The sequence below is a fragment of the Strix aluco genome, chromosome 15 (assembly GCF_031877795.1).
Source record: "Strix aluco isolate bStrAlu1 chromosome 15, bStrAlu1.hap1, whole genome shotgun sequence".
Classification (NCBI taxonomy): domain Eukaryota; kingdom Metazoa; phylum Chordata; class Aves; order Strigiformes; family Strigidae; genus Strix; species Strix aluco.
The window spans coordinates 14,193,076-14,212,437 of record NC_133945.1 but is presented as its reverse complement, the minus strand read 5'-3'; the positions used below and the strand labels follow the sequence as shown (position 1 = coordinate 14,212,437).

Sequence of the window (19,362 nt, the reverse complement as noted above, 5' to 3'; positions counted from 1 at the left end):
TATTTTCCCCACTTTTACTTTGCATATATTTTTTGGCCTGCAGTTTTCCTTCCCCCAACTTCAGTCAGTGAAACTCCAGCTACAACATGCATTAAGTGATTAAGAAAATCCATTTCTCTGCCTAAGGAAAACTAGCACACCAAGGAGAGTCAGCACACTGAAGCATCAGCACCCAGATGAAAAACGTGTTACACAGACCAAGCATGACTAAAATATTGCCACTGGCCCAACGTTATTTAATATCTTCGTAAGTGATCTGGGTGATGGGATCAGGTGTACCCTGATGAAGTTTGCTGATGATACCAAACTGAGTGGGGAAGTGGACACTTCGGAAGGGAGAGCCACCCTGCAGGAAGACCTGGCTGGGCTGGAAGAAGGGGCTAACAAGAACCTTATGAAGGTCAACAAGGACAAATGTAAAGTCTTGCACCTGGGAAAACTTCATCTGGGAGTGCAGCACAGGCTTGGATCCACCCGGCTGGGGAGCAGCTCTGTGGAAAGGGACCTGGGGGTCCTGGTGGACAAGTAGCTCAATAGGAGTGACCAGAGTGCTGCAGCAGCAAAGAAAGCCAACAGGATGCATCAACAAGGGCATCACCAGCAGAGATAAAGAAGTCATTATCCCACTCTACTCAGCACTTGTCAGGCCACACCTGGAGCACCATGTTCAGTTTTGGTTGCCGCTATGCAAAAAAGCTGTGGCCAGGCTGGAGAGGGTCCAGAGGAGGGCCACAAAGATGATCAAGGGACTGGGAAGCCTGCCATGTGAGGAAAGGCTGAGAGAACTGGGTCTGTTCAGCCTTGAGAAGAGAAGGCTTAGGGGAGACCTTGTCACCATGTTCCAGTATTTAATGGGTGACTACAAAGAAGATGGAGACTCCCTACAAGTTATTCCTGGGGAGATTCCGACTAGACACAAGAGGAAATTTTTTCATAATCAACCACTGGGTTTTTTCCACAATCTCTCCAAGGAAGTCGTGGATTCCCCAATATTGGACACTTTTAAGATTCAGCTGGACAGGGTGCTGGGCCACCTTGTCTAAACTGTGCTTTTGCCAAGAAAAGTTTGACCAGATGATCCGTGAGGTCCCTTCCAACCTGGGATTCTATGAATCTAGGATTCTATGATATCACAAGTATCACATTTTACCAGGTTGTAATTTATTTGTTAATCAAATATCTGCCCATCCTTTCATTGTGGGTACTGTGTGAGAAAAGATCCCATCAGCACAGCCTGTCCTGGTGTAGTTGTAACCCTTCTGGAGACAGTGAAATTCCCAGTGGCTGCCACCTCTACTTGACTGTGCCCATGCTCTCCCAGCAACGCGGTACACATGGCCTGTGCATCACAGCACCCCAATAGTACAGATTTTAATTTGTGCTCCTTAAATATATATAGGTTCAAGTTAGCAGCCACACACTGAGTAGGAATCACTTGGTGGCTGCAAAACCCAGTGCAGTCAGATCAAGAATGCCAGGACAGCTTTCAAAACCATGGGTAGCCACTAGGTAATGGTGGATACCAGGACTACCTGATTACATTAAGAGTGGTCCTAGCAAAGGTCAGAACTCTCATTACCTTCACGAGAACCAGAATATTTCTTGGTACATGTTCTCCTCTGTTTCTAGTGCTTTTATGAGCTTAGTCTTACATATGTCATATAATAAACAAGACTGGATCAACTTAAAACTAAGTGGAAAGTTTTATGCCTTCAGACATCCTCATTTGCTTCATCTGAGAAGAGCAAGAGAAGGCCAATGGAATTTATTGTTCCTCTCAGTGGAAGATGCACTTTTGCGTATCAAGCAATAGTTTACTCAGTTATTCTTGTCACTTGCTATGTCAGCACTTCTCTTTTTGTAAAAATATTTGTAAACAAAACCATATTAATCCAGGTCATGAGCTGGTAGTCAAAATACAATGTACCAGAGCAACGAGATGGTGAACAGCAAAAGAATTAAAAGAAAAATAAATAAATCTCTCTTAAAATAGAACTGCTTGAGTAAAATAGCAGCACTTGAGCAGGAAAGCATCAGAGGCATGAGCAAGAACAGAGGACACCAGCTTCTGCAACTCCTTGGCTCTACCAGAATAGTCCTCTGGACTAAACTGTGGTAAAATCCATCCAGATATTTACTGAGAGACTGATATTTGTGTTAATTGGCAGTAAGACGCCGAGCAATAGATAGTCTTGTCTTAAATTTAAATTAGCTAAAGAGCACTAGACAAAACAAAAAATCTTGTCATTTGAGAGCATGTAATTTTAATTAAAGGCCCTAAAATAATAGCTTTGGCCGTCCCAGATCCTGTTAAAATAAATGATGTCTCCTATCCTCTACCATCAGCCTCATCTGTACATCTTGACATGCTTGTCACTGTGCTCCCTGTTCCTGCACCCTGCAGTCAGGGCCCCCACGCCAGCCACGAGCGATTTCTCATTGTTTCACTGCTGTGAATTAACTACTCAGTCCCAAATCCACTGGGGCAAGTTCTAAAGCCTCACTCACCATTTCAGCTCATTTTCTTTCCCTGCTTTCTGCTGCACCGCCACACACACCCTTGTCTGCCATTTCTGGCTTTTATCTAGACTCCAATAGGCATGCAAGAGTCACTAAGATAAACTATTCAGATACTGGAGATCAAGGTTTAATTACTGTTTGCCTTTCTGGTGCAAGAAAGTGACACATGTGTTTGAGAAACAAAACACGCTCCATTCAGGAGAACTGAGCTAACCTGTGGCAGAAAACAAACAAAAGGGTGAGGAGGAGAAATTGCACTTCCAGTGAAGCCACTGTTATGCACCAGGCTTTTTACCGTTGCCACATTTTGAAGATTCATACTTATTCTCACTTCCCATATTATCTTAAATCAGGCTCTATTGCACCAAAGACAGAAAAAAATTTTCTTTGTGGACCAGAGTACAGGAGAAGTCAGGATATTTAGCTCTGCAGGAGCAAGGAGACCAGCCCCAGCGCCAAAGCCCTCTTGGGACTCTGGCACGGATTGCCCTCAGTCTCCACCGATTCAAAGTCGGATGCTGCCATCTGTTGACAACTTCCCACTGCAACAATACACAGGTATTTCTCTTAATGCATGGCAGGCAGTTTAGACAGGTTTTATCCTGTTCTTAAAGAAGAGCATAAGGAGGAATGGCAATCAACATCCAGAAATACTGATCACGTATCTGACGGCAGAAGTGAGACCAGGCTGTACCCCACAGTCGGGTCACCAGCCCTCTCCCACCTACTTCTGACTTTGTAAGTGATTTTCACAACTCAAATTAAGCTCTGACCCCATTTTACCACCGGTGACTATGACTACTGATGTTTACCTTCTCATGATCACCTGAGCAGGTAAGAAGGGACTGTAGGCAGTGCAGCATCACCACACACTATCCATACTGTAACACAACTAGCATCTCCACAGCACAACAGCCAGGCACGTGGCCATGCTCACAGGGACCTGGGTGTTCAGATTTGGCTTAGCAAGTAGAAGCAGTCCTCCAGCCAAAAGGCCAAGACTTCTCTCTACATCTAGAAGGGTATGGAGGTGACACAGTCACTTCCAGACTCTTCAATGTTAGACTGCAGGGTACCCAGGATAGCACCAGAGGTAAAGCTTGGTAATTCAGGGGTTTGCAGCACAGACACTTTCCTTAGGTGTCACCCACCATCCGTTTTCCCCACATGAAGGTCACCTGCCTCTGTGCCATGGGGGACCACTCCATCATTAATGTCCCTCTGCTCCACAGGTACCAAACACCTTCTCTAAACTTAACACTTCGCCTTGATTGCCACTTGCAACCCATACTGCACTTTCAGCTTTGTGCCATTTTCCGTCTCATCTCTCCCTATTAATCCTTTTATTACCCAAAACGATAGTTAACTTTTACCTACCAACTGCTTTCTCAAGGCATACATCCTCAGCTCAGAAAACTTCACTGAGGCTTAAAAAAACACCACTTTCAGATTTTAAACATGTCCGACAATAAGAATTTCTGCAAACCCGTTTAAAACAGTTGTGTTGCAGGGCATGCCACAGCCCTGCGTGTCAGCTCCTGAATCCCATTTTAGAGGTTCCTTGCATCTCAGCTAGCAGAGATTGCCCAGGAGTAAAGCTCTCGTCAGTGAGGCGCAAGCTGAGAGATCATCTTGGGAGCTTATCAGCCACATCAGCTTCCATGTGTGGTAAGCCAGTGTGTAGTTACATTTGCTAGATACACTGTGGAAAAAGTGCATCTGCTGATGTATGCTTCCCTCCAAGTCATTCTTTTTACGTTGGAGCTCCAATTTCCATTTAATAATTCTAAAAGTCATTGAGCTGACTTGTGAAATCAATTAACACAGTCTATTCCCAACTGGTCTGTCAACTGAGTATCAGAAATTCTGTTACAAAACATACACAGGTAAACTGGTTCAGAAAAACTGACATATGTGTCCTGTATAATGGAATGTCCTGTATAAAGGAAGGCTTAAAGTGTCACTGACCTTCCATCAGGTGTCACAAACATGTTCTATTCTGCACTGATAAAAATCGAGATTTTATAAAAAGGAATAGTGGAATCTTGATATGATCTTCAGGGTTACTCTGAGCAAGAAATGCAAAAAGCGTGTGTGCATCAGTGCTTAATACTGCAGAATTATCTCCATTAAGGATAAAGAAACCTGTAACAAAGTAACTTGATTTGACAATAAAAAAGGGGTCAAGACAGAATTCTTTTGACTTCATAACTATTCTTTGTAATTCAGTGTACAGTTCTTCATCTTCAGCTAAGCAAATATGTTTCATATCAAAGCGAGAACCATACTGATCACATCTGAATGTTTCGATGCCATCTGCAATCCATCCTTTTTGACCTTAACCCCCACGTGACTGAGACAAAACAGCTAGACTAGCCTTTTTTATTATTCCCATGGTCTTCTCAGTCAAGCTGCAAGTTTGTTACAGGATGCTAGTGTACACCACCAGAACACCTACTGTAAGCACTGTCACAGCTCTGGGCTACCTTCTTGTTCCTCAAAGAGCCACCACATTAGGCAAGACTGTGCTGCCTACAAAGAGTTAAGACCTGTTTGCTTAGCAGCAAGTATGGCCTTCTTAACAGACTGAATGGAAACAGGTTACATAGTTATAAACTATAGTGTTTAAAGACTTTGTGCCTCAAGAGTATCACTTCCATCCCAAGGCTCTCTGGAAAGCTTTGTGATGGCATCACCTTCAAGGCACAATACTTCTAACTCAAGCAACTGTACATATCGCATCAGGACATACCACCAAGAAGGAAAACTGTTTCCAACAGTTTGTATCAGAAGAATCACAAAATCTAACAGCTGTTTTAAAGCATGCTGAAACAGGCTTGCTACATTTCAATAGGCTCTTTCCTAATAAAGACTCCAAACAAAACGAAGTAAGGCAAGGTATTTCCAACTGCTGTTAAAAGGACAACACCATCAGCCCAGAAGCTTGCTGCTTCCCATTCTCTACCATCTGCATGTAGCTCTTCAGCTGTAGCCACCTGATCTGTGTGCTGCTTTGAAAGAAATTTGATTTTTCTGTATCAAGTACATTAAGATATCATGCATCAGATATCCAGAACAAAGACCAACAACTCATTCAATACTATATATTCACCACCTCTAAGTTCAGATATCCTTATTTCCTCACTCCAAAAAACTTAAAAAAGAAATCCCAAAGTTACATCTTCATGGCAACATGCAAAGCTGCTGCACAGCAACTACCCTACCCAAACCTCTGATGTTTCAAAGGACTTTCAAAGTAGATATTTCAAGAAAAAATATTCACCTCTCCACTCAAGTTACTCCTTACATTGCAAGATGTGGAATAAGTTTGTAATCTGAAATCAAACTTTGACCATCTTAATTATTCCACAATCCCACATCTCATAACTTTTTAAACCATGAACAGGAAACACCTTCTGGCAGCAAGGCATCTTCCTATTTAGCCAAAAGGTAAAACTATAGCATCACATACATGTAGCTATGGAGACATAAAGAGGCGATCCCACTGCATGACAGACAAGTATGTAGTTTAACATACATCCCTGTAACAGTTCCCCTGCTGAGGCTATTCTGTAGAGCGACCTGTAACTGTCATTCAAGTGGTAACTATCTTTAACAGGAATAAAAGTTGTGACCAGGGATGGTGTGGAACCCAAATACCTCTTGCAGTAAAGATGGAACTTGAGCACTACTGAAGAGCTGTCTGCTACAAGTACAATCACAGATAGTGTTCGAAGTCATTAAAATACCGACTGGAAACACCAGAGTCCATTTGAACAATTTATTAGTATCCTCTTTTTTTACAAGTTTTAGAAAAAGAATCCCAGGATTTTGCCTCCTGTGTGTTTTCGCCTAGCCTCCTCATGGTCCATGATGCCAGCTGAGGTTGTCAGTACAATGTACCTGTTAAAAAAGAAAAATGTTCAGTTTATCGTTTTGTTCTACGCTTATGCAGAAGTGACAGCACTAACTTCATTTCTGTATTGCAATAGTAAGATCCGTTTCTGTAAGAACTGGCCTAACGGAAGATCAGGTTATTGGACAGTGAAACTCCTCTCGAGTACAACTCTGCAGTGCACAAAGGTCATTTATAGGCTTCTTCTCCAAATATCTGCCTAAGTCTCAGCAAGAAGTTTTCTTGTGCATTCCCACTGTCAAGTCAGTTCAGTTGTTGTAGCAGTAGCAACTCTACGGTTTCTAGACAAAGTCTGCTTCTATTTTAAGCAGACATTTTTCTTCAGAGCCGGTAGAGTTGCCATGGTGCCAGACAGCTCCTCAACTCCGAGCGCTCTGTCTCTCAGTGTTTCGAACACTGTGCGCTGATGCAGATGAGTATCTGGATCTGGACTGACAACTGAAGCGGCCTTAGTCATTGCGAATGCCACCATCTGGATTATCAGCGTACTCCTTCCACACAGCTTCATGTCCGAGAACCTCTCGTCCCACCACTCGATACATACTCTTAAAAATCTCAGTATGACAACACATACTAGTAAGCTATATAGGTATAGCTAAAGCAAGCAGTTTATCACTGAGGCTTTAAGAACAGAAATGACAAGGAACTGTTAATCCTGCCTTTGACAGGACAGACTGGCTGAGCCCCTGAGGACTCTTCTAGCTCTGTTATCCTGGTGCACTGAGATTTATTACTCAGTGAATTTTGGGAAGGAGAAATATATTGCATTAATAGTAAGATTTTCTATATTGTGTAGGTTTGTTTAACAGAGGCTGAGTCTCTCAACACTTAATACCTCATCAGTTTAAATTAAACTTCTTGATTGTGTATAAAGTAGTACAACCCACTTCCATTGACTTGGTAACTTACATGACTTCTCCCCATCTATAAATGGCCATTAATAAAATTAAAATGAGTTAAGAGAAAAGTCCCATTTTCCTAGTAAACTGTAGAAATGGTGAAACCAGGATTACCAAAGCCAAGCAAAAATAGGTCCTTGCTTAGTAGTGCCCCTTTAAAACTGGATAAAAAAGAGCATTTATATGGAAAATGGATTTTTAGACTGGTACACACCTCCAGACTGATCAGAAAGGAAAGATGTCAGGCAAGTCTAACTCATGCAGTATGAAAGCATAATAAAAACCCCAACATTTTTACATGCAACACAGATTTAACTCTTTTCCATACTTACCCAAACTGACGTGAAGGCAGTAGGTTGTTTTGCCACTTTTCCAAATCCTTCAGCTGAACATCAAATCTGGGACTGATTACACCACACTACAAAACAGAATCCCATTACAAACTGAAGAACTTTATAAACTGGATTTGCACATTTCTCATTCCAATTCACTGGATGAAGGAATTTAACAAATGCAATTAAAATATTTTTGGCAGCAAAAGATTAGTACCAAGAAGCACGCTCCATTACCGGTAGTAGGAAACGGTGCTTCCTCTCAGGTAAGTTGACTCTCACACAGCTATTCAGCTGTTACTGCCTTGCCTCCTCTTCCTCACTTAGAGCGACTTACACTGCTGCTGAAGCTAAACTTACAAATTAATGGCTAGACCTGGGAAAGTACAAAAGCATACTATAAACCACTGAAGATTATTAAGCATCCTATATAATCAAAAATCCTGTGATTACTCAGGGATATTCTACTGCTAATTATCATACATAGGTAGCAAAAAACACCTGTAGATTTTAAACAAGGAAAAATTAATATGCATAGAAGTTATCAAAGTTTTCAAGCTAATCGTATTACTTGCTGACCACAACCACTACTATGACCTCCAGCTACCTCACTTGTTCCAATTATCTTAATAAATATCCAAAGGCAAAACAGCAGCCCACCCTCCTGCACTGATGGACATTTTTCTGAACTGAACTGTTCCCTTATTGCAACCATTGAGAGAAACATTATATCCAGCTGCACACCAGATCTGTTACAAAATCATCCCAAAGAGTTCCAGAACACTATACTCACTCCTGCATACATTATTTTTATTACAGACACGTAACACTAGTAATTTGGGTGGCGTTGTAATTCTCTGCCTACCACACTCAAGCAATTTTCAGCTGCAATATTTATTCATCATGGAGATAGCCCTCAACATATTTTGACCAAGTATTTTTCTTATTTCTTTACTAAAGAACCACCTCTCACTCAAATAGCTTAATTGGAAACAATGATGCACAGCAAGTCATCACAGAATTAAGACAGCTCAGTATTTTGAGACAAAAGCTTTTAAAAAAAATCTCCAAAACACACATGAATACCTCATATGCCCCAGGAACTTAAAAAGCACTCATTAAGGTAACATTCAACTCTCCCTCAAGTGCAAATAAAGCCCATCTAGCAGGAGAAAGGCTTGTCTTCTCAACACTCACAGGTATTATAGATCAGTTGGAAAGCAGCTCAGATCCTATCTCTTGAGACAAGTCTTCTAGGTAGTTTAAACATCAAAGAAACAGAAAGCACTAGGTAGACAGAAAGCTTTTAAAGACAGAGAAACACACAGCACTTGCAAGCAGACTTCCCTGAAAATGGGTCTTCCATGTTCAAAGTTTAAAAGAAATTTAATTAGTCAACCATACCATGATGAATCTAGAAAAATTAACAAGCATTTGATAACCACTGATAACAACCACATTACTCTCATTTATATGGATTGAATAAATACTCCCTTCTTTACAAGTAATTCTTTCAGAACTGGATCAGAAAAACATAGAAAAAAAAAAGTCTAATTTAAACAACTTCCTAGACAACTGAATTCAGGAAGACAAATCCTACCTTATTGAGTCTGCCTGTGAGATTGACAACAATCTTCCCAGCTCTGTGATCATCAATTATCTCAAATTCACCAATGTAACCTACAAAAGATTAGTAAACAGACAAATCAAATATATACTACTTAGCTACATTAATACAAGTCAATTAACTACACTGTACAAAACTAGTTTAAGCATGTTGATTTAGCCAAAAACCACCTGAACACAACAGCATCCACAGAAACCATGAATGAGAAACAAGATAGTGCTGTGCACTCTAGACTCACCGTGCTTCATCATCACAGTTAAAAACCGGACGATTACTTTGGAGCACGGCCTAATGAGCACTTGGCGTTTCCCACGTTTCTCTGCATTGTTGATGCTTTTGAGAGCATCGGCTAGAACATTCATGCGCACCATGGTGCCTGCGGGGAAGAGGAGAGGCAGTTATGTACACCAGCTTTCCAGCACAGAAATACTGAGCAGTGCACTTTTTTAAGAACCTTTTATTTTAGGCCTAAAAGATTTAAGACTGACAGAAAGTTACATTATACCTTAAAAAACATTCTTAGGCTAAAAAGCAGATCACATACTCAGGTATACTCAGGATTCACAACTACCATGACAAGTTCGGAAATCTGACACATTTAAACTTGGCGTTATCAACGTGCACACACGAAGATTTAGAAACCACCACCTAGGCAACAATTCATCAGCATGACACCTTTCCCAAGTGAATCGTTTTGGACTTTAAAACCCAATTATGCAGTACTAAGCCTGTTCAAAAACTAGGTTATAGATGGTATTAAACATAATAGATGCTGCTCAGCTTGCTTATCTGCAAAAAAATTGCAGAATGCAAGCGTAACACAGCACTCTGACAAGGAAACCGGGCACCAACTCTTGCATTCTCGTGATAAAGACTAAAGCACCCAGCCTAGCACAAGGCATGACATGACCTGGTACTGTCGTCCCACTTACTAACAGACCCGGCGCACTGCCAAAACCAGCCCAGAAGGTGCTCCTGACCGGGGCCACAGGGCCGTTCCCGAGGTGGCCAATGGTCCTGGGGATCACGAGGGCTTTTACTACTACACCAGGGACCCCCAGACGAGCAGGCCTGGCTAATTCCTGCCCTCGGGGCGAGCGCAGCCAGATCCCCCCCGTCCCGAGGGTGGCCTCCTCCCCCAGGGCCCAGCCCACCGCCCGCTCCCCAAGACCTCCGCTGCCTCCTCCCAGGCCTCACCGCACGATCCTCACTCCTTTAAGTCCACAGACACCGCGGCCCGGCTCCCCCGAGCCCTGTCCGGCCCAGCCTCCCACAGCACCGGCCCGGGCCTGGCTGCCGTGCCAGCCCCCGCCCTCGGCTCCCGCCCCGCATCTCTGCGGAAAGCGGAGCCAGAGGCAGGAGGGTCCTCCCCCCCACCCTCCACTCCGGAGGCTCCGGAGAGCGCTAGGGGAGACGCCGGCGGCTCAAAACGGGCCGAACCGGTCGGGCGCAGCCTCACGGCCCCGGCCAGGCGAGCAGAGGCGGCCGCGGGGCCCGGATGGAACCAGGAGGCGGCGGATGGCCGCCTGGACCCAGCAGCACCCCCCACTCACCGGTGCAGCAAGATGGCGGAAAAGGAAGAGGCCGGGCGCCCGCGCGGGATTATGGGAGGGCCATGAGCGCGGGGTGGCGCGCGGCGCCCCACGAGACCTCGCGAGGTTTGGCGTCCCAGTCGGTAGGCGCCGCGCGCCCATCCCGGTCATCCCCATTGGCCGGGAGCCGCGTGACGCACTTCCGGAGCGACGCTGCCCCGCGGGTTCCCATAGCAACCAGGGCGCCTGGCGGCGGCGGGAGCAGGCACGGCAACAGCTCCCGTCCTGAACACAGGCCTGGGGTGAGCGGGAGGGGAAAGAATCCACACCGCCCAAAGAAACAACGAGAGAAAAGGACACAGGGAGTACCATTACTTAAGTTCTGCATTTTGGTAGAGTTTTTTAACTCCTGTTTTTATTCTTTTTTACAAGACAGAACACAATAGAGGAATTCCTCATCCATGGGATTTCTGCTGACGTTTCCACGGGGGCACATGCACTGGAGAACCGTGTAGCTGCTCCATAGGGGGAGGAGTTACACAAAGAAGCTGGTCTGAGGTGACAAAGCTGCACCAAGTGGATGTGTGTTTCTATTGAATTTTACCTCAAAAGGGGGAGACAGCTCTCAGGACTGTAACAGCAAATGTGCGGTACCCTAAACTGGTGTTGATGGCGGGGGTAGAGGGGCTGCCACCAACTCTCCCTGCAACAGGGGGCAGTGTCACCGCTTGTCTTCTTACATCCAGCATTCCTTTCCCCCACAGTCAGTGCCAGGCAAGTAGAGCACTTGTCTAAATAGCTGTTTCAAGACTGTACTGTAGCACCTCCCTGCCATTTGGATCTATCACAAGTTTTACTGATCGGGTCCCACCACTTTTATCAGTGTTAACTGACTACAGATGACATTAGAGCCTTTCCCCTCTGCAGCAGGAGCTATCAGTGTGCTGTCATGGTTGGTAACAGTTTTACTATTTACAATGATTTATTTCAAACAAAAGGTGTTCTTCTGTTCGGACGCTGTGCACCGACTACCACGTAGCACTAAAGCACCATTCCCAGCTCCCATTCTTGACTAAAAGACGCATTTACACAATTCTCTGTACATTCAAAAAGAACAAGTCTGAAAGAAGTTTCTCTTTAGTCTGTATTTACCTATTCAACAGTTACAATAGACACTGGAGAGAGTTCATTTTAAAACAGTAAACTTATAAAAATGCATTAACACAGGTTTTAGCTTTTTAAAGAAAAAAGTTCAGTTTTAAAAAAAGATGGGAGAGGTCATAGAAAAGCACAAACAATTCAGACAGGCTTATTTACAGAGACAAACCTAGCATATTCAAGGTGATTTTGTAGACAGACAACATTCATAAAACTAAACCTGCTACATGGCTCCATGACAACAGCAGTTTTCAGAACAATCAGCTGTTAAGGTAACACACACCATAACTCATTTTCTAGTCTCAGTGCAATGAGTTGAAGTTTACACTACAGCTAAATAACTGAACTACAAATGTAAATATTCCAGACCCCTATTCAACAGATAATCTGGTATATGCAGCCAAAAATGCAAACTGATTCAGTGAGACCATGGAATCACCTCCCACCCCAATTTTGGGTATGCACCACCCTCAGCCATGATCATTGTTATTCAGCTAATCGTCCTCCTTCCACAAGGATCAGTAGTAACAAGCCTCTAAGAAGTGTAAGCTTTCAGACTGCCTTTCACACTTGCTGTAGCCACAAATTAATGATCAATGAAACTAACACAGCTACAGAAATGCTATCACAAATTACAATTCTGCTGTTTGAGTTGGGGTATTTATTTACAGGGCCTTTTAGTCTGGTGAAGACGCTTAAGCTCCATACATCAAAGGTCAGGATCTTTCACATAATATCAGCTGCAGGCTGCAGAACCCTAGTTAGCACAGCAAGAGACACACAAACCCACAGCAGTTGCTAGAGTGACATTTTCACTTCATCAGGGAGCCAATAAAAATAAAGCCAGTGAGCAATACAACTTCTATTATCTTAATTATACGTTAATTCTCGAAACTGTTCCCAAGGAAACCTTTTACAAGCAGTTAAGTCTTCATTCATTTTTCTTTTCCTTGTGCTTGAGAAGTTTATTTATCTCCCTTTTTGCCATTCCAACATATTTTGTAATGATCCCATGCTGGTTTAGTCCAGGAAAGAGCAACAAGAAACTCACTAGAGAAAAAAAAAATTTAATACTCCTTTAACAAGCTTCTGTTACTTTGCAATTCCTTGCTTCTCTTAAGTACTATTAACTGCTTGAAAACAGAAAAATATAACCCTGTGCCAAAAAAATAAAAATCACCACACTCATAATCAAAAATTACTTCTACCAGCCTCATACCATTTCAGGCAGCTAATGGAAGAGTTATTTCTCTTTTGCATGCTGCACACTTACCAATAAGATAGGTCAGAAAGAGATTGTGAACTTGCTGTCCAATCCAGGCAACCACAGCAAGAGAAAAAAGCATGGTCATGAAGTACTAAAAAAAGAAAAGGGAACAGTTATCACAGATCTGCTGGGAATTCTCCCCTTTTCCTTCAGTTTCTAGCAACACTTCAACATTTAAAACTAACATGAAGTTTGCTGGCTCTTCCACATGTGATACATATGCACAGGCTTGTTAAGATTATAAAGTCTATAATTGCATGTTTTAATTTTTTTTCAGACCATCAGTTTTACAGGATGCCAGTTCTTTTCTGTCCAGATATCCCTTAGAGTCAGACTACACCATCTTCATTGACACAACTTCAGCCTCACATGGTACCTGAGGCTGTTTTCAGGACAGTGAACTCCGTAGTTCGTGTACCTAAGCTGACACATTACTAAGATCTAATTTTCTGGACAGTTCATGTACACTGGAAACAAGCTGTTTCCAAAAATTGACCTATCCAAAAAAAACAGCTTTGCTTTATCTTAATATCAAGGGTATGTTTCTAACTGTGCAGTACTGCAAGTTTAAAGTCATATATCTTGTCACTCCAGGTTTGAAATAAGATGCATGACTGGCATTAAGTCACAGCCAGAACTGCTGGTTCTTGGTTTGAAATACCAGTTTATTCAGACATGTGTCTTGCTAAAATACTTAAGACAAAACAAAACAAATAAAATCTTAAGGCAATAGAGATGAACTGGAACTTAATACCATTTTAGGCTTCTCTTCCTTCAGTGTGAAGAGACGTTTCCACCAGCCAACAATTCGGCGACGAGATTTTACCAAATTGCTGCAAATCTCATGAAATCTTTGCTGCTGTTCTGTAGTCCTTTTATCAAAGAAAAAAGCCAAAAATAAGAATTCAAGATTTCACCTGACATTTAAAAAAATCTCCTGTGGTACTTTTCCAGCAGTAAAAATTTATCCAGTACTTATCCTGACATTTGCGTCACTCAGATTTATACCTTATCTTCACTGAGCATTGTAATGCAACTGCCCCTGTAATTTTTCTGTACACCGACTCTCTTAAATTGACTCCCAAAGAGCAACCACATTCAGACCAGAAGACCATTGATTTTAATCTGATACCAGTGTGATACACAAAAGTAATACACACCTGACACCAGTGTCATCTTCAAGCAGATACCGCTAAAACCTACTTTTAACTCAGAATTTAGTTGAAATAAGGTTCTTCTCCAGCTTACTGTTTTTATGTAAGCCTTGCCCTTCTTCAAATCTGTTTTAATCACATACTCTCTGCATTATTATTCTCCATCATATTTACTACTGCCACTCTTTCCAAACATATAATCCAATACTCTTCATAATTTTAGTTCTTGGTATCTATTATCCATTAATTACTAAAAGTTAGTTTAGCACAACTAGCATCCTTAATGATGAGCAAGGAATGTATCTATTCCTTCAAGAAAATCTTGTTTTTCTAGAAGAAAAGGAACAATACAGCTATGTTGTAGTAATCTTTCAGAAGAAGAACGAGGGACATCTTACTAGTGTCCTCACTTCATATATTATTGAGCTTGCCAATTTCTTACTACAATAACTCTATAAAGTAATCATTTGATACCTGCAAGTCAGATACCCGTTTTGTTGAAGTTCATAATTTGTTTACACTCAAGAAACTGTTTTAATTCAGGCTTTACTCACCATTTATTAGAGCCAAAGATTCTAGGTGCAAGAGCAGGAACAAGATAATCAGCCAAACAGAGGAACATAACTAAACAGGAGACACCTGAAAGAACTGATGGGTCCAGGTAGTAGATCATCCTGCAGAAAGAAATCAACAGAAATTATTTCTGGATACTCAGACTGATAAATACTGGACATATTTAGTCACCTATTCAGACTGGCTCTGGACTTCAAACAGTAGACCTAGCCTCTTGCTCAACCTCAAAAAATTTTCACATTTTCTCCTGTTACTAATAAAAAGAGGTTTAAGTACTTCAACACTATTCCAAAGAAATACAGATTAAAAAAAACAATTTTCTTAACGTACTAGGTATGAAAATGGTACAATACAGCAAGCATAGTATGAAGTTCAGTAGCAGTCAAAATTCATCATTGCTCCCTCAGAAGTTGACATCTAATGAACTTAACACTGACTGGGGGATGAGGATGACCAAGTGAACGTATGAAACAACCAGGTAGAGTGAAAGCTCTAATCTTGTTGGTTCTTAAGGAAGTCACAGAATTCAGATCCACCATGGGTTGTCATTTGCTCTGTCTCACCTGTGAGAGCTAACCAAACCTGTTCTGGACAAGAAGCCATAAACCCCCAATTAGGACGGTGTTGTGCTTTTACATATTAAGTGTGCCATCACTCAAATACAGCAGTACAGGTACTGGACAAGAACTAGCTCATCCCCTAAGTGTCTGTTAATGCTCAGCTGTGCCCCGTGCTACTTATTTGCACTTATCAGAACTTCCTGAACACTGAAATAATAAAGAAATTACACAGTCCATTGCAGGGCCAGTCTTTCTGTACATCTAGCACAGTGCTACTGCACTGAATGTTCAAGTTCATTTTTGAGGAAGTACCAATTCAGAATCTGAAGTAGTTCTGTCTCTTTCCTCAAAGTATTATTCAACACAAGATCTTTCCTGCTATAATCACAGAATTTATAACAGAATACCCTGAAGTTCATGCAATTACTTCTTTTAAAAGTTACTTTTCAGTTTCATTTCATTTTCATCCTCTTCAGCTCTCTTGAAGGCTATCAAATTTATATTAGCTATAGACTGATTATCCCTGCCTCACCTGGTTCAACATTTATTTTTGTAACTCCTGTCTTCTCCTTACTCCAAAAACACATGCAGCCAGCAAACTCCACAGCTGGCATGGACACTTCTCTCTACAAGGCAGGTTGGGCTCATCTTGGCCACTACCATGTTATGTAAAAGCATGTACAAACGCCTCCAGTAAGCCAGTTCTGTATCTCCAATCCAGAGAGAGGCAACATCCTCCCATCCTGTTGACTGAAAGTTACCTGCAGTCTTTCCTTCTCCTTCTTTCTCAAAGGACAGGACAGAGAAAGTAAAAAAACAAGTTGTGCAGATCCGATTGCACTCATCCTAAACACCACAGCAAAGATGAAGAACAGGAAAATTTGCCCTATGGATATTGCTGTTGGTGTGGGGCAAAAAGCCAATGCAGATAACCAGATTTGACTAAGCAGCAGGATACAAAGAATAAGGACAGAATATGAACATACCAGTGAAGAACATACAGCTGAGCATGGTAAAAATCTACAGCAACTATTGCTGGCAAATAGCTTTTGCAGAAAGCACTGCCCCCACTCTGAGCAGAATGTGACTCGTGTTACTTCCTGTTCTCAATACTTAGGGTTTTTCTTTTCAACAAAGTTCACATGCACTCAGAAACAGAACCTGGAGTAAGAGCTTTCCTGTTAGAATTTTAAAGATGTCTTACTAATTTACCTAATAGGTTTGCTACCACCCATGAAAGTGCAATGGTGTTCTAGGCTCCCTCCACAAGCTACTTACAGAAAAGAAAAGGAAACGACACTCATCAGTGCCAGAGGAAACCAGGCTCTCTCCCAGCGAAGAACTTTATCCGTCATCAAAATCACTTCTCCCCATCCTTGCAACTGCTCTTCCAAGCTAGCAGTTTCTGCAGCCTACACAAAAAGAGAATAAAACTTTTATTACTAACCAGAGCATCAAATTAATTCCCATACTCAAAGTAGCTTAAAAAAAGTGCCATAATTAAAAACCCCTGTCACAAACCTGAGTAATTACATTACTAATAATGTCAGTTTTGTACTAAATTATGACATTGTAGCAGTGATACTTCAAAATAGTCAAGACCCTAACAAATTAGCAGAATATGTTACTAGACTAAATGATACCTCCTCCCAGATTTTGTCACTGTTTTCCTGCAATCTCCCATTTACAGTACTCCTTTCCCCCAGATTAGTAGAAAGTCAGGTTTTAAAGTCTAGCTAAAAACCTCTCAAGTTTTCAGTGTCAACATCTGGAAAACCGCAACATGAGAACTAATTAAAATGTATGTATTTTCAAAGACAAATCTACCACATTAAACTGAAGCTTTCTAGTTGCTGTCCAACACCAATTTTTTATTATGTGGAAGATGGATAAAAACTCAGAATCCACAGTAGTGTAAAGTTTCCCAACTGATCACATTTGGACTGCAAAAGAAAGTTTTTCCACAAGTTGCCCAAGACAGAGGCAAACTTCTCTTTCCTGTATTATTCCTACATTCCTCCCTACATATCTTCTGCAAGGAGGCCCTATCCACTCCAGCATCAACTTGCTAAGCAGTTCACCCAAGGTGTTCCAGATTTAACACAGCTTAAATTTCCCCTGAGTGGGACAGGGTATCTCAGAGATTACAGAACTCAAGTAACCATGAACAGAACCAATCACTGCCCAAGTAGTAAGAGGCAAAAAGTCATCAAGACCTGCACATGTGCTGTGCAGATAGCAGAGCAGGTTTAATTCTCAACTGTGTCCTACACTTAGATGAGAAGCCTCACACAACTAGAGTAACAAGGACAGCTGAGTGCAGCTATAATGGTAAAGCTTAGTTTTCTTGTGTGATACCATTGGAAACTATCTGAAAGCTACAGTTCAGGACAAAAAAAAGTAGAAAATTATCTGACATGCTGCCGAACACCTTCCAGTTATCACAGACATGTTATAAACACAAACTGTCATATAAAGGAAAAAGAAAAAGCTGCATTACTCCAGAAGACATTTTGTGACAAACTGTTTTGCTTTATTACCTCTCGCTGTCTGCATTTAACATCACAACCAAGAACATAACAGTGTTATTAATAGCAGCCTACATCTGTCAGCCTGAGGGACAACTATTGGAAGTTATTTTCCCACTGGGCCAGGTAGAGAAATCATAAGAAGTTTTTTTCCACTAATCAAACAACATAAAATTTCCATAAATATGAACTTCTGCTCCAAAAGGGGCATCCCTCCCAAACACTGCACTATTATTTTTAGCAATATAGTTCCATGCACTTTTTCTGCAGGAATTTGAACCTCCCTTTCACCTCTGCGCTATTGGCAGTTTGTCTCTCCCAGGCTGGACAGCTTTCTGCTGCAAGAAACAGCATCGATCAATAATGCACTCAAAAGCCTCCCTTCTTCAACCCCTTCACATACTTTTTCAGTGATCTTCCCATTTCCCATGGCTGCCGTTTACCATTACACAGATAAATACACACATCCTTGTATTTAAGTTTTCAAGTATTCAAGCCCACATATTTAAGTTATCATCTGGCTCCTGCCCCACTCCTGCATCGTCGAAGCATTCGATAACACAGCCAAAGGATGTTGAAACACAAAGACATGAATATTAAATTTAAGCCCTGCACATCAGGTACAGCCAGGTATTATGATGAGCTCTGGCCTGCGAGCAGCAGAACAGCCGTGTCTGCTCCCAGGGAGGGCACACGGAGCCGCCTCCTCAAACCCAGCCCGGCCCTAAGGCATAAATAAGACGATCCCTGCCCGGGAACCTTTCAGAAGCAAAAGCGAGCGCAGGGAGGTAATTCCCCCGCGTTTCACAAGCTCGGGGGCCGAGGCGGCCCTCGCCAGCCGCCGCCGCCACCAGGCCTGGTTCCCGCGCCTCCCGCAGCGCCAGCAGGGCCGAGCGGCCGCCAACCCTTCCCCAGCCACCGCAAGGCAGAGCACCTCCCCGCCGCCAGCCCCAGAAGGGGTGACTCGCCCCAGCACCGCCCGTCCTCACCAGCTGGTAGACGCTGTTGTTGTCACCCTCCGCCATCTTGCGCGGCTCTGACACCGCTGCCCGCCGCCGGCCGCGCCCTCGCGCGCCGCGCCGTCGCCTTTTATAGCCTCGGCGGCCCTTCTCGGCACTCTGATTGGCCCCCTCGGAACAGCTCGGGCCAATCGCAGAGCTCCTCTCGCGCCCCGTCGGCAGCCGGTTGGCTGGTGGGATTCGAATGGAGACAGGCCGCCCAATCAGCGCGGGGCCGCCGCGCCCCCGGCCCCTCCCTCTGTCGCAATGCGACTGCGACAGGCGCTGGGGCCCGGCT

At 42.8% G+C, this 19,362-nt stretch overlaps 2 protein-coding genes across 2 annotated transcripts; both read right to left on the bottom strand.

The window, feature by feature from the left end:
• Positions 1 to 6,287: 6,287 nt before the first annotated feature.
• RPS15A (ribosomal protein S15a) lies at positions 6,288 to 10,958 on the bottom strand. The gene is made up of 5 exons (XM_074841041.1): positions 10,848 to 10,958; positions 9,533 to 9,670; positions 9,268 to 9,347; positions 7,668 to 7,753; positions 6,288 to 6,423 (listed from the first exon to the last, which is right to left on the bottom strand). The coding sequence occupies exons 2-5, from the start codon at positions 9,663 to 9,665 to the stop codon at positions 6,330 to 6,332; spliced, it is 393 nt and encodes a 130-aa protein (XP_074697142.1). The 5' UTR covers positions 9,666 to 9,670; positions 10,848 to 10,958; the 3' UTR covers positions 6,288 to 6,329.
• A 994-nt stretch (positions 10,959 to 11,952) lies between these two features.
• Positions 11,953 to 19,132, bottom strand: ARL6IP1 (ARL6 interacting reticulophagy regulator 1). The gene is made up of 6 exons (XM_074840901.1): positions 19,056 to 19,132; positions 16,817 to 16,950; positions 14,960 to 15,079; positions 14,006 to 14,123; positions 13,258 to 13,342; positions 11,953 to 13,034 (listed from the first exon to the last, which is right to left on the bottom strand). Exons 1-6 carry the CDS (start codon positions 19,089 to 19,091, stop codon positions 12,916 to 12,918), a joined length of 612 nt encoding a protein of 203 aa, XP_074697002.1. The 5' UTR covers positions 19,092 to 19,132; the 3' UTR covers positions 11,953 to 12,915.
• Positions 19,133 to 19,362: the final 230 nt, after the last annotated feature.

Coding starts and splice junctions, on each gene's coding strand:
- RPS15A (XM_074841041.1), bottom strand. CDS start 9,665: ATGGTGCGCATGAATGTTCTAGCCGATGCTCTCAAAAGCATCAACAAT. Junction 9,348..9,532: donor AACTGTGATGATGAAGCACG/GTGAGTCTAGAG, acceptor AATCTTTTGTAG/GTTACATTGGTGAATTTGAG. Junction 6,424..7,667: donor CTGCCTTCACGTCAGTTTGG/GTAAGTATGGAA, acceptor CTTTTTTAACAG/GTACATTGTACTGACAACCT.
- ARL6IP1 (XM_074840901.1), bottom strand. CDS start 19,091: ATGGCGGAGGGTGACAACAACAGCGTCTACCAGCTG. Junction 15,080..16,816: donor GTCGTTTCCTTTTCTTTTCT/GTAAGTAGCTTG, acceptor TTCTTTCTGCAG/GATGATCTACTACCTGGACC. Junction 13,343..14,005: donor AGGAAGAGAAGCCTAAAATG/GTATTAAGTTCC, acceptor TTCTTTTTTTAG/TACTTCATGACCATGCTTTT.